This window comes from Molossus molossus, unplaced genomic scaffold (genome assembly GCF_014108415.1).
Source record: "Molossus molossus isolate mMolMol1 unplaced genomic scaffold, mMolMol1.p scaffold_m16_p_2, whole genome shotgun sequence".
Classification (NCBI taxonomy): Eukaryota; Metazoa; Chordata; class Mammalia; order Chiroptera; family Molossidae; genus Molossus; species Molossus molossus.
Window position 1 is genome coordinate 32,844,022 of NW_023425355.1, and position 15,570 is coordinate 32,859,591.

General features: G+C 33.4%; 1 protein-coding gene across 1 annotated transcript in view; it reads left to right on the top strand.

Moving 5' to 3' along the window:
* Window positions 1-15,570, top strand: part of NRK (Nik related kinase) — a 205,818-nt gene that overhangs the window by 159,791 nt on the left and 30,457 nt on the right. The window contains 7 exon segments of the mRNA XM_036271468.1: window positions 766-860; window positions 3,435-3,529; window positions 5,500-5,864; window positions 7,750-8,086; window positions 10,331-10,517; window positions 10,959-11,114; window positions 12,923-13,066. Coding sequence (XP_036127361.1) covers window positions 766-860; window positions 3,435-3,529; window positions 5,500-5,864; window positions 7,750-8,086; window positions 10,331-10,517; window positions 10,959-11,114; window positions 12,923-13,066 — 1,379 coding nt within the window.

The window sequence follows — 15,570 nt, forward strand, 5'->3', positions numbered from 1 at the left end:
AACTGGAATTGGTTGGTCAGGTTAAAAAAGCATGTTTGAATTTATGAATAACAAATATATTAACTTTAAGTATGGTTAAACTTATAAAATTGATTTGAATGAAACTTGAGTCTTTCCTGAAATTTGGGGTCATAAAGAAATTCTTGTCTGTTCCAGTCTTAAATCAGTAACTGTAGTCCTTATGCAGAAATTCCAAAGCACCTATAAAATTTAGCAGCACTGGTTCCAAAAAATATTTCTAAATATTTCTTGAATTTGAAGAGTAAAATTAGAGTATTCTATCTGTGTTCATCCATCTATTTATATCTAGATGAGAACATTAAGAATCATAGATTCCAAGCATTTTAAATCAAGATGATAATTGTGGAATATTTGATACAACAATTACTTAGCTTTTTTATCATGTTGAAATCCCCACATACTGTATACTATAAATTATGTTTATTGCTGCATTACTTTATTAATGTCTGACCACTTGCTTAAAGAAACTTTATAGGATTTTTAGAAGTAAATATGATATGTAAAATAAACACATAACTATATGGGAACACTTTTTTATATTTTGGAAAATGTTTCTTTGTTCTAGATAAAATAGCAGGTTTAGGGAAAAATAGAAATTGGAAAATATTACTTAAGCTCTACTTTTTTACAGTTTGGTATATACCTATATACTTAAGCAAAACTTTTTGTTGGTCTTGATGTTGAGTTGTATATTCCCTTTATGAGTGTTAGGACATGGCACATACTTTTCTGTCTTTTTATTAGTGTTCTTCAGTGGTCTCTTTTGGAACAAGCTCAGCAGCCCATTGACAGCAGAAAAAAAAGTTTGAAAAATCCTCAGAATTGTCCAGCAACATCAGGTAACTCAAAACACAGTCAAAATACAGAGCTGATGATTCACAATTTATGTTGCAGTAGTCAAGAAAAGTTTCAACAAGAAACTAATCAAAAGTGTCAGGAAATCCAAGTAGAATTAAGACCAGAAAGCTATTGGATTTGGCAATTGGGTGGTCAGTGGTGACCAATGAGAAATGGAAATTAATTTTTCAAAAGTTTCTTCTTTCAGTTGAGTAGTAGCTACGAATGTGTCTATGGAGGCAGGGTGTGCCTACTTGGGTTTCCATGATATGTGTGAAATATATGGGAAAGGAAGGCACTTGGGAGAGTCTTCTCTAATAAGCTTAAATTAGGATATCTTTAGTATATGGAAATATTAGATGTAGCAGTTGTGAGCATGTGTTTTATTTATCAGTTTGTTATTTTACTTCCTGAAGTAAAAGATATAAAGTTCCTCATAAACATTTATAAATTTTACAAATGTGTTTCCACAAAATACATGAAAAAATAATCAATAAAATCATATAAAATAACTTCAAAAATGTATGACTTTCAAACAAGTGTTTTATTTTATGTTGTGCTTTTGAGAGAGCCTAAATTAATTATAGAGTTGTGAAATATTGAGTAAACAAAGGCAAAAGTTGTGCCTTGGATCATAAACTCTGGCATTATGCACTTTTAAGTAAAATGCCTGACTGTCTCCAAGTAAAATGTAAAGTTGTCTGTAAAGATGTAGCATACACATTTAATTAAAATGTTAATAATTAAAAGGATATATAGGTGTAAAATCAGATTTTGAAAGACCTGAACTTAAAAATCCCCTTCTTCTTAGAGGACTCAGATAAACAGCAGAGTCCCCTTCAAGCCTGCTTGAAGAGAAACTTTAAGAATTTTCCCCCCAGGATCTTTCTGGTTTACTTAGGGCGAGTTGGCTAGTAATGGGTAAACAATGAAAAATTTAAGGGTTACTCCTATCACATTTTTGAAATAAGGAAATTCTGAATTAAGCCACAAAGCAGTCTGAACAGTGATTAGAGGGAGAAGGGGATGGGTAGCATCTGTATAGATAATCGCTAAAGTTCTTTTCAACTCTGAAATTCTGTTGTTTAATTGTGTGCTACATAGAACACTTTAAGTTCCCACAAGATTGCATACTTCATCAGGCAGGAAAGGAGAGCATCTTACTATAAATTTTCCTCAAAATCTGAAACACTCACCCAATCTGCCTAATTAGCCTAACAACATACCGAGAGACTTGAGAGAAAATTGTTTCCTGCAGAAAGATAAGAAATTGCAAATGTACAACAGTATCAGAAGATGCAGACACAAATTGTAGGGTGTGTTCAGTGTAATCTGCTCAAAAGATAGCAGTATATACAAATACATGTTTTCTGGAGTTGTAGTGCCAGGACTTTTGCTATGTATACCAATGCTGAAAATAAAAGTGGAATACTACTATTTATCTTTGAGATCAAGCACACAAAAACAGTAAACAGGGACCTGAGTGTCACTTTATTGAAGCTTTGTCAAAGTATATTCACCCAGATCTACTGATAGTTGACCCTAAATACTCCCACTGGATTTTAATCACAAGTGTTAATTACTATCCCACAAATCTTCATCTCAAAAATCCAGACTTCCAATCCAGATGAATTTGAATTTTAAATAGAAATATTTACAATATAAAATTGAGCTGTGCATTGTGATAACATCTAGCCACATGTGGCTATTAAAATTGAAAATTAAATAAAATTATAAAGTCAACCCATCAGGCACATTGTCCATATTTAAAATGCTCAATAATCATGTGTGCCTAGTGGCTATATATTGGACAGCACAGATACAGAACACGATTATTGCTAAAGAAAGTTATAGCGCCACTACAGAAAGATTCTCAGCTTTATAAAAAGGGCTAAGTTTTGTCTCTTTTCAGTTGTTCACTTCTCACATGTAGAAAAATACTTAAGGCTATATCCTTTAGTAGAAATGGCATACTAATGATTGCAGTCAACTCTCCTTTTGAGATTTTTGTCTAATCTATCATCTTCTAATACACTGTTGGGCTCTTTTTGTACTGGTTATTAGGAGAGGCCAGTGGTACCACCTAGCTTTTCCTGTTTCTAATATATTCTTTCTTTTAATGGGACTATCTGTTTAACAGTCTTACTGTGTACCTTCTTACACAGATAGAAATGCTTAGCAAGTGTATTCTTAATATTGAAAACAAGACAAGTACCACATTATCTCACTTATTTATGTAACATAATGAACAAAATAAGCTATTGTCCAAAAGAGATCCATATTGAAAACAGAATAGCCATGTACCTATATAATTTTATTAACCAGTATCACCCCAATTAATTCAAAAAATAGGAAGAAATAGCCATGTAGTTCTACAGACAGCACAAAATTTTGGCCTGTCACTGTCACTGAAAACAGAACCTAGAATCCTGGCCCTATGAGAATTTATCAGGTAATATTTCTTGAATGGAAAGAGTCTACATGAAAAATACCAAGAGATATAACTGGTACACTATAAATATGAAGGCAATGGCTATGATCACCGCTGTTACTAATGTGTTTTTGACATTCCACAGAATCTTCCAAGGAAGAGAGTCCAGTGACTGGGAGAAAATCTCAGTCATCACCTCCTTATTCTACAATTGATCAGAAGTTTCTGGTTGATGTTCATGTAGGTTTCCATCTTAACTCTTAACACATTTATGTTTGTTCTTTTTCATTTTGAATTTCTTTTGACTTACATACTTTTATCATCACTTGAGGAAAAGATTAAAGTGTTTAGGTTTTAAGTTAATATTTCAAAGGTAAATTTCTATTGCTATGTGAGTATGCACAGATAAAATCTAGAAATTAAATTTGGAATGGAAAAACATTTAATTGATCATCAAACAACAAGTGCTGGCAAGATTATTGAGAAAGGAACCCTAGTACACTGCTGTTGGGAATTCAGACTGTTGCAACCACTGTGGAAAACAATATGGAGTTTCCTCAAAAAATTTAAAATGAACTATTTTTTTGACCCAGTGGTCCCTCTTCCAGGAATATATCTTAATAATCCTGAGACACCAATCAGAAAGAATATATGTACCCCTATGTTCATAGCAGTATTATTCACAATAGCTAAGATCTGGAAACAGCTCAAGTGCCCATCAGTAGATGAGTGGATGAAAAAGCTGTGGTACATTTACACAATGGAATATTATGCATCTGTAAAAAAGAAGGGTCTCTTACCCTTGAGGCAGCATGGAGGGACCTGGAAATTATTATGCTAAGCAAAATAAGGCAGTCAAAGGAAAAAAATATCACATGATCTCATTTATATGTGGAATCTAATGAACAAAATAAACTGACAAACTAAATATACAGAGGCATAGAAACATAGAACAGACTGACAAATCTTGGAGGGAGGAGTGGCAGTGGAGCTGGAAGAGATTAACCAAATAATTTATATGCATACATGCATTGCCCATGGACGCAGACAACAGCGTGGAGAATGCCTGCAGTGGAGTGGGAACCAGGTGGAGGGGAACAATAAGAGAATAAAGCGGGGGGACATCTGTAATGCTCTCATGAATAAAAATTAAAAATTATTTGATTTTCATATTCTTGTATCAGAATATATTCAAGACAAGATTATAAAAAATATTTTTCAAAACTATTCTCAAGGGGTTAAGGCTAGATGATCAATTTTTGTCTCATCATTCTTGGATAATCAGGCAATGTGTAACAATAAATAAATTATTGAAAAAGAAAATTTTCTCTGATTGCATAAATAAAGTCTTCCAATTCTTTGTGTAGGGTGCTTTTATTTTTTAATTTTTTTAAATATGTTTTTATTAATATTTTAGAGAGCGAGAGAGAGAGGAAACATCAGTGAGAGAGAGAAACATCCATCAGCTGCCTTCTACATGCCCCCTACTGGGGATTGAGCCTGCAACCCCAACATGTATCCTGACCAGGAATCCAACTGGACCTCTCAGTTCATGGGACAATGCTCAAAGCATTGAGCCACACTGGCCAGGCTGTAGTGTGCTCTTAGATAATTCCATTTTGCTTTTGTAATTACCCCTACTCTGCTACACACACACACACACACACACACACACACACACACACACACACATCCTTTTCAGGTCATCCAAAGGATGCTTATTTGACACATAACTTACTTAAAGGTAGATTTTTATTAATATGTTTAAAAATGTTTTAGTTACTTTAAGATGTCCTGTGCTGTAGGTTCTTAACATATCAATTTTAATAGTGACATGTTAATACCAATGTCAGAGGATAAAACAAAAGGAAAAAGTAACTATATCTTCTATAGAGCATCAAATCACCTGTTCTGCTCTCTCTCACCGAAACCAAATGTCTATTCTTCAGAAGACTAGTAAGGGTAATAATAAAAAAAAAAAAGTAAGTAAATTTTTTCCTACGTGATCCAGAAAAACCATGAATGATCACAGCTTGAGGTTTTAGTTTTGGCATCTCATCTTCACAAGAACGTTGACTTTTTTGCTATGGAGTAAACATTTTCATTTTGATTGAAAATATGTTTTAATATATTGTCAGTTTGGAAACATTTCAGTCTAGAAGAAAATTAAAGGGTACTAGAGACTACATTAACCTCTCTTGTGTACACAGGTTCCAGATGGATTTAAAGTAGGAAAAATATCACCCCCCGTTTACTTGACAAATGAATGGGTAGGCTATAATGCTCTCTCTGAAATCTTCCGGAATGATTGGTTAACTCCTGCACCTTTCATTCAGCCACCTGAGGAAGATGGTGACTATGTTGAACTCTATGATGCTGGTACTGATATTGATGGTGATTATCATGATTCTAATGATGTGTATGAAGATACCTATGACCATGACAATGACAATGATGCCTTGGATAACCAGGTTGGTCAGGCTAATGATGTTCGTGAAGACCATGATGATGATGGCAATGATGAGGGTGTTGATGACAAAGACAATAATCATGACAATGCTCCTTGTTGGCCAAGGTTGGTTTTTCTGGATTACTTGCACTATTCATGTTTTATATTTCAAAACTATTTGCACCTTTAGTTTATTGCAAAATTTATTTATTAAGAGGGTGAATGAATTGTATTTCCATATTAGTAAATAGTTGATTTTTAATAAAATATTAAAATTATTTTTAAAAATTAATTAAAATTTTTGTACATTATATTTTATTAATATTCAAGTATTTGTTAAGTTCTTTAATTTTGATTTAAAAAGCTCCTTTAGTTTTTTTTTCTGTTCCTTTCCTTTTTATTGAATGTATCAGGGTGACATTGGTTAACAAAATTATATAGGCTTCCGATGCACAATTCCAAAACACATCATCTGTACGGTGCACTGTATTGTGTGCTCACCACCCCAAATCATCTGTTAACATTAATGCTACTGAATCATCCTACCCTGTGAAACTGCAATAAGTATGAGAAATGGAGTGACAAATTTAGTAATGTTCTACTTATTAAGCCCTAGCATTTGCAAATAAAATATCTAAATTTGCTTAAACATGATTTAAAATTTGACTTTCACTTGATATATTTAGGCTGCAACTTACCAACATGGCATTGTTCTTGAAATTCTGAAAATTTCTATGACTAAATTCAGTACTCATTAAATTTTATCTTTTTTTAAAGTAGCTGCTAAAAGTGATTCTATTTCGTGACATAGTTTTTGGCAGGCTACCAGTTTTTTGCTGTATATATTTAGTTCCTTGCTCCTACTATAAACAGTGTGTTCTTATTTAAATATGCTCATGGTTTGTATTTAAACTGCTCTCAAGGAAGATTAGTTACAATACTACATTTTTACATTTGTATCAAATAACCATGGGAGAATTGTTTTCTTTATAATATTGAAATCTATATATTGTTTTGTTACAAGTTAAATGTTATTGGGGGATATATATGACATAACAGATTTTTTTTTTCTTTTTTGTCAACTAAACTAATCTGCCAGGAATTCCATTGCCAAATAAATCTGCTTTTAGAATTATAATAGGTACATGTTTATGATTTCTCTTATGCAAAAGATCATTGAGATATTTTGTTAGCTTGGTGTTCATAACTAATTAAATAACTGTTTTAACTTAATGAAATCTATATTATTGAACTTTCTAGTGGTAGTAGACCAATCAATGGGATTGTGTAGCAAAGTAGTCAATACACATATTACAAAATCAAGGCACATGTTAGCATTAGTATAAAATAGATATAGTGCAAGAAGAATCATTCAGATGCATTGTAATTGAGCCAAGAATATGGGTTTGATCACTTATGTGGTTGTGAATTTGCCAATGCACAAAATAGTTCATTATTTAAGAAAAAAATACATATTCTTTCTACCAATGTGTGTTTTTAATAAAGGATTAAATTTCTATTCCATCTGCCATCCACATGTAGCCAGGGAACTAATGATGGCTATGGTGTTAATTCACTATTTTTTTTTATTCTCACCCCAGGACATGTTTGCACTTATCTTCAGATAGAATGGGAGAGAGAGAGGGAGAGACATCGATTAGAGAGGGACACATTGAGTGGTCACCACCCACTCAACCCCAACTGGGGCCAGGGACAAACTGTAACCGAGGCACGTGCCCTTAGCAGGAACCGAACCCAGAACTCTCTGGTTCGTGGATCGATGCTCCAACTACTGAGCCAAACTGACCAGGGCTAATTCACTATTTAAGAGTTAAAGGACACAGGGATATTTTTCTTCCCTATATCATACCAGTATTCACATAGAGCAAAAATGTGCTTAGAGATAGTACATATGTACACAGCACATTCTGATTCTGTTTAATTTCCTGACTTTCAGACATGTTTTTGTTGGATTGCTTTCACCCAATCATTAACTGGATCTTGTTATCAGGTCAAGCTATGGCAGAGGTGGAAGTTGGAAGCAAAATGGTAGAGATGTAATTGTTGGAGGAGAAGGAATCTGCAGCAGCTATGGAAGCCAGAGGACCAGTAGAAGCCATGTGGGATATGAAGCCAATGAGGACAATGCAGCTATTGGAGATCATGGAAGAGAGAGAGCCAATATAGGAAGCAAGAGAAGAGGCATGGAGAGTAATAGAGGTAGGGGAGTTAGTGGAACCAATGAAGAGAGTGAAGTCCTTGAGCTCAGTGAAGGAGAAACTTGCTCAGTAAGAGATGGTCCAGGTTTGGAGAGACCAGCATTTCAGGACTTTGAACATCAACAGGAGGTAATTTGAATCCCTCTTCTTATGAATGTGTTTCTTCATGTGATGTCACATTTTCAGCCATTCTACGTATATTTTAAACTTCCATTCCAAAGCCTTAAACATTTTTAATTATAGCTGTAGGTGGATCTTAAATTCTTCTAATTTGGATGGTTTCTATTTATTTCCAGAGCAAAAACATCTTCTTTATTTGCCTTTATTACTCAGATCACATGTTTGGGATAATGTCTCTTAACACATACATTATTTTTCTAGGAAGTTTTAATTTTGGTAAAATATGCATAGCAAAAGTTTCCATTTTAACCATTTTAAGTGTAGAATTCAGTGGAATTGAGTATATTCACAGTGTTGTACAACCATTACTACTAGTCATTGTAAGAACTTTTTATCATCCCCAAAATTAAACAATAACATTTCTTCTATTATTTCTCTCCCTAGTACTCAGTAACCTCTATTCTTAGTTTTGTCTAGACACCTTGTATAAGTAGAATCAGACAGTATTTGTTCATTTTTGTCTATCTTATTTCACTTAATATAATATTTCCAAAGTTCATTCATGTTTTAGTGTATGTCAGAATTTCTTTCCATTTTAAGGCTAAATAATATCCCATACTATGAATATATAGCATTTTGTTTATCCATTAATTTGTACATGAGCACTTGTTGTTTTAGGCTATTTGCCATGGTGAATAATGCTGCTGTAAAAATCGGTATACAAGTATCTGTTGTTGGAGTGCCAATTCTTTGGACTATATACTTAGAAATGGAATAGCTAGATGTATAATTGTTATAGTGGTATTAATTGTTATAGTGGTATTGCTAGATTCCTTTTTAGTGTTTTAAGGAACTGTTCACACGTACAATTAACAGCTAAGTAACAACATGTGCTTACATAATGATTTGTCATTCACAAAAGGTTTACTGACTTCACAAATAGGTTTAGAAATACTCAGAAAGCTTTCTAGATGCTTGATCAATAGGAATTATCACAGAGAAAATTTTCTGGAGCATGTAATATTTGAGCAAATTTTTGATAAATGGAAAGTGATTGGATATCTGAAGACACAGGTGAGATTCCAGACAGAGGAAATATCATGCCAATCTACTTCCCCAATCTATTGTCATATCACAAATAGGCTCCTAAGATGCCATGCTCTTTCATGAATTAATGCCCTTGAATAAGCTCCTAACTTTGTTTATAAGGCTGACCCCTCATCTCTTCTCTTCTTTGTGATCTTCTCATCCTTCATGATCCAATTCATATATCATCTTTAACTTCCCAAGGCAGAATTATATACTCCTTCTGTGCTTGCAAGAATTTTGCCCATAGTTTCATTTTATTGCTTATGACATTGTACTTTGGTTATTTGTTTACATGCTCTTCTTTCACACTACATTGTGAACTCATAAAACGCAGGAACTATGTTTAATATGTCCTTAATTACTGTTATTTACCACAGGCTTACAAAAAACAGTTGGTAGGTTTCTTTTTTCCACAGGATATAGCATTCCACACAAAATCTGTGACATACTGTGGCTTTTATCCTTGAGTTTCTTCTCTGTAAGTTAATGGAAGCTGGCTACATTTTCATTGAAGCATGTTTACACTCCTGAGTTCGTGTTGGTTGATTTTCCATCATTAGCTCTGCAATTTTACAAAGTGGAATCAATATACCCACACTGGTACTTTTAATTTTTTCAAGTGCTTTTGGGTATAGCATAGCTGAATGTAAGCTTTGGAATCAAGCGTACTTTGACTTCAAACTCTGGCCCCTTTACTTATCTCTATGACTTTAAAAAAAATATATATATATATATATATATATATATATATATATATATATATATATGTTTTACTTTGCTAAGCTTTAGTTTCTTTAGAAGTAAAATGGAGATAATTATACTTACTTTTGGAGTTGTTGTAAGGAACCACAATGATATGTAAATAAGATGTCTGGCAGAGTACCTGGTACATATTAAAAATTCCACAAATGTTAAGTTTCCAAATTTTATAGCCAGAAACTTCAGATTCCTTGAATTTCTCTTTTGATATAAATTATCTCAACGTAGTTTATCTCTCTTCAGATAAAATTGTTGAGTTCATCTGGTAAATGTGCATTTTATAAGTGTGCAGAATTATAGATGTTAACAAATTTTGTATTCTATTTTTCAAATATCTCCCAGGAATAATATATTTCTTTCACTGTTAAGCTCCTAATATAGTCAAATTAACTTTTCATCTTTTAGGAGTCAGTTGGTAGAAGTGAGACCTCAAACGCCATTGCCTCAGGTGCTGAACACACAGTACCTGATGATGAGAATGACAGTATAGACATATCGGAAGCATCAACAGAATCAGGTTTTTCTGCCCATCACTCATCTCCTTCCAATTTTTCTTGGAACACTGCAAATGCTGAGTTTGCCAGTGCCATCTGTAAGTGTGTTTAATCTCCAAATGCTGCAGTCTGTTCACATATTAAATACTGTGTTGGACCACTGGTTCATGATCTGAAAAGAATTAAATAATTCTGATATTCAGTTGACATAAATCCATTTGGACATATGCTTTAAAAATCTACTCTCCACTGAGTCTTTATGGTACCTAAATTTGTACTAAAATTGAGAAATCGAGTCCCTCATCTGGATTTTTTTTTTTTTTTTGCAATCTAATCACAGGAATTTGAAATACATTTATATTCAGAAATGTATTTTAACTGTCATGATTTGTGTTATCTGATCATTTAGGAGTTACAGAAATGATACCTACCATAAAGGAAAAATAACTTATCTAGGCTGTGTCTTATTTGTGGAAACACTTAAGCATATATGATGTATACACTAGTAATTTCCATGTCTTCTCCTTACTTCTTCACAGTACGTGCTGGATTAGTGGAAGTACCTGAGAAATCACCTAAGAAAAACTCTGAAGTCAATGTTAACCCACTATATGTTTCTCCTGCATGTAAAAAACCACTAATCCACATGTATGAAAAGGAATTCACTTCTGAGATATACTGTGGTTCTTTGTGGGGTGAGTTTGGTTTTTTAAAACTGAGGTATTGCTCTTTTGAAGATTATATTTTATCTTTGTAGTAAAGTTGTAAAAAATCATAGTTGTAAAACATTTGTTTGCTATAAGCAAGTCATTACCAAGAAAACAAAGATATACTTATAGTAGTTACTTTGCCCCTTTTTGCTGATTTATCTTCACTGAATGTAGTTTGGTGTTTGAATTGGCACTCCCAGCCCTTTTTTATTCTATTTTTCTTTTTAACTTGAAATAACTAAACTGAAATATAAAATTGAACTTGGTTATGATTGTTTTTTAATTTGAGCTTAGTATTTTTTAATATAACAGGATATGTAGCACATAATATTTAATGAGATATTGCAAGCAAATTTCTGTAGGTTCTTGTCTTAAAATAATCTTGATAATTTGTTGGAAAAGTTTCTACTATGTCTTTGATAGACTTTTTTAGTCCTTTGTTTCAGAAAAATGAATTATAACCACATTAGTAGTACTGAGACAATATTTTACCACAAACCAGTTTGTATCATAAATGAAACAGAATACATGAACACAAAAAGGGGAGATATCCAAAGTACATACTAACCTCCAATTTTCAATTTCATATATTTTACTTAATGTATGCTTGAACATGGAATAGAATTTTAAATTAAAAATAGAGCAGTGTAGTGAACATTATAGTTATATGGATTGAACAACTTAGGGAAAAACCTTACATCCTCAAAGTTTTGCTATTAAAATGTGTCACATTTCAAGAAAGCCAAGTATCCTTCATTATCATTTCAGTCAGGCAACTACACAGTTTATGTCCAGTAACTAATTTCTATAACTTGTAAAATATTTTGAAAAACAAGATTACAGTAAAAATTAATTGCACTTCCTCTCCCTCTTGGATTCCCCTGTAGGAATAAAATGCAGTTTGTAAATCTGCCACTGGCCTGGTCATTACTTAGAGAACTGGTAAAGGACAGAGTGGAAAACCGAAGGCAGGGACCCATGCCTTTACTCATACCTCCTTGGAGTACAAATATTCTCCAAGTAGAAGGAAGATATTGAAGTACTCTTTCTTACATTACTTTGCTGATTTTCTCCAGTGTCTTAGGATATGGAGGAAAACTCCCACAGTGGTTTAAAGTATATTCTAACTTTACTTCAATCTTCTATTTCAGTCCTGTCATTCTAGTCTTTTAAAACAGTACTTACAGTAAGAAATAAAAACAATGCTTCTATTTGATTGACTAGAATCCACAGACAAATAATAGAGCATAAGACTTGAAGTACATAAAAGTAGGGATTAATTTCATAGACATTTAGTAATGTAAATTTTAAAATATATGCATGAACACAGAAGCATTCCATTTTAAATCAGTTTATATATAATTATTTTAAAAACACAAAACCCCTTAGTTACAGTTAAGAATGAGAAATCAACTGAATTTAAGTCTTTGAAGGTGCTAGACATCTTCAGTGTTGAATGGTAACTTTCCAAGGGGTTGATTGATTTTTATAAAGTTTGAGACACAACTAAGGGTGCTGAGTTATACATATAGTTTTATTTGTAAGATGGCACACTAGACACCAAAAAGTACAATATTCTCAGATGGCATTATTTTCTATATTTGTACATATTCTGATGAAATTTCTTCTGTTGGTAGAGATTTCATTTTTAAACAGAATGAGGCTAATATAAGCCTAAAATGATGTTTCCTTTACATAAATCAGAACATTTGTATAGAAAAAATATTAATATAAAGTCAATTATAAAAATATAATCTGAACTAATTTAGGACTTTTTTTTTATATACAAACAGGAGTGAATTTGCTGTTGGGAACCCGATCTAATCTATACCTTTTGGACAGAAGCGGAAAGGCAGATATTACAAAACTTATAAAGCGAAGACCATTCCGTCAGATTCAAGTTGTAGAGCCACTCAATTTGCTGATTACCATTTCTGGTTCGTTTAAGAACTAAAATTAGCTAAGTAATTACACAGATTAATTAGGTTGCAAACTGAGCTAAAGACTTTCTCAGGAGAAAGTGTTCATAGGAAAGCACTTTAAATATTACATTTAATTGGGACACCAGATTTTCCATTCAGTATTTTTTACCTATTTATAATTTAAACAAACTTTATTTTATTATAATACACCCAACCTAGGTCAATGATAAGAAAAGCCATGGCATCTGCATTGTTTCAGGTTGTTTTTTGTTTTGTTTTTTTTATCCTCACCTGAGTATATGTTTTTACATTGATTTTTTAGAGCGAGAGGAAGTGAGAGAGAGAGAAAAAGAGAGAGAGATCAAAGTGACAGAGAAACATGGACCAGTTGCCTCAACAGGGATCAAACCCACAACATAGGTCTGTGCCTTGACCCAGAATTGAACCCACAAACTTTTGGTGTATCGGACAATGCTCCAGCCAACTGAGCCATCAGGCTAGGGCTCAGGTATTTTCTGAGTAGCCACCTCCTACTTCATAACTCACAATTTTATCCACCTGTACACAAATGACCACATTAACGTCCACTATATACCTTTCCTGTGATGTATCTGAAGCAAAAAACAATAAAGTAAACAATTAGATAAAAATAAAACCATGTTGTCCCTGGCACAAACTTATCATAAGGGCCTATAGATAGGGTTAGTAATTAGTATGGATCCCCTAAGGCCTCTCTACTCTTAGCATACATATAGCAGCTGAATTTCTTAGATTTGGTCAGTTTGTACCTGAACCTTTCAATATGAGAGAGCAAGTAAATGGATGTTAGTACTAAATTTGATTACTAAATAATAAGGAAAGAACTAGCATTAAAGCTGACTATAGGCCAATGATGGTAGACAAAAGAAATAGAAAAACATTTTTTAAATGGTTTGAGTCTGAAATAAAATGATGTTACTCACAGTCATTTATATATGTTTACATGCTTTCTGTCTATACCTAATAACCATATTGCGCATAATTATTGTTTATGTGTATTCCTAAATATGATTAACTTTGTTTTAAATTTTAGTAAGAGAATAAAATCCTTTATAGATGCTAACACTTCACAATTTTTTGATCATGTTATACAGTCATCCATTTGTAATTGCTTGAAGTAACATTTAGCTTCTGAAAATAACTGGATGGCTAGATAACACAGTTTTTTTTTTCCTATATTGATTTTAGAGAGAGAAGAAGTGAGAGGGAGAGATAGAAACATAGATGAGAACATCAATTGGCTGCTTCCTGCATGACCCCCACTGGGGATCGGGCCCACAACCTGGGCATATGCCCTGACCAGAAATCGAACTGGCAACCTCTTGGTGCATGGGTTGACACTCAACCACTCAACCACTGAGCCACACCAGCCGGACAAAACTTTTTTTTTAATCCTCACCCAAGGACATTTTTCTATTTATCTTCAGATAGAGTGGGAGGGGGGAATGGAGGAAAAGATATAGAGAGAGAAACATTAATGTGAGAGAGACACATCGATTGGTTATCTCCCACATGATCCCAACCATGGCCGGGGATAAACCACAACCAAGGTATGTGCCCTTGGCTAGAATCGAACCTGGGACTCTTTGTTCCATTGGCTGATGCTCTAACCACTGATCCAAACTGGCCAGGGCCACAGTTCTTTACTTTTTACCCAGCTTCCTATAACCCAAATGTGACATTTTTAATGTTTAAGTTTCTCTCAAATGTGCATTATTTTTGCATCAAAAAGTACTGAGAACATCAGTGTATAAAGACACGTAATAGTTAAGAGTAAAAATTTATTTTACTATTTAAGAATAGAATGGCAGCCCAGCCAGTGTGGCTCAGTGGTTTAGTGTGAACCCATGCACCAAGAGGTTGCAGGCTTGATTCCCAGTCAGGGCACATGCCCAAGTTGTGGGCCTGATCCCCAGTGGGGGGCATGCAGGAGGCGGTCAATTGAGGTTCTTTCTCATCTATGTCTCTATTTCTCTCTCCCTCTCCCTTCCTCTCTCTAAAATCAATGAAGAAAAAATTTTTTTTGAAAAGAATAGAATAGCAATACACATAGATGTCTGAATTCTAACACTGCTTTTAAAAGTACCACGTAAAATATATTGAAGATTTATTGCATAAATAAGAATCATATTATTGGGCCAAAATTTTTTATAATCATAAACCCTAAAATGAATATAAAATCACTATATATAAAAAGAAATATGTAATTTTATTGCTTGTTTTTCCTGAAGGAATTGTAAAAAAGTTGATGGGATTTACAATGAGAAAATTAACACTGAAGATAAATTTTGTTGAGAAAAAATAACAATAAAATCATTCAACTATTTTGTAAGTATGCTGAAATGAAAAGAGCTGAGAGAGATCTATCCCACTGTCCCTGATTGTCTAACATCCCTCTCATACATATGCAATACCAGGGACTGCTTCTGGGTCTCTGAATCCTAGAAGGGTCATGACTTTGATAAAAAACAAGGTACAAA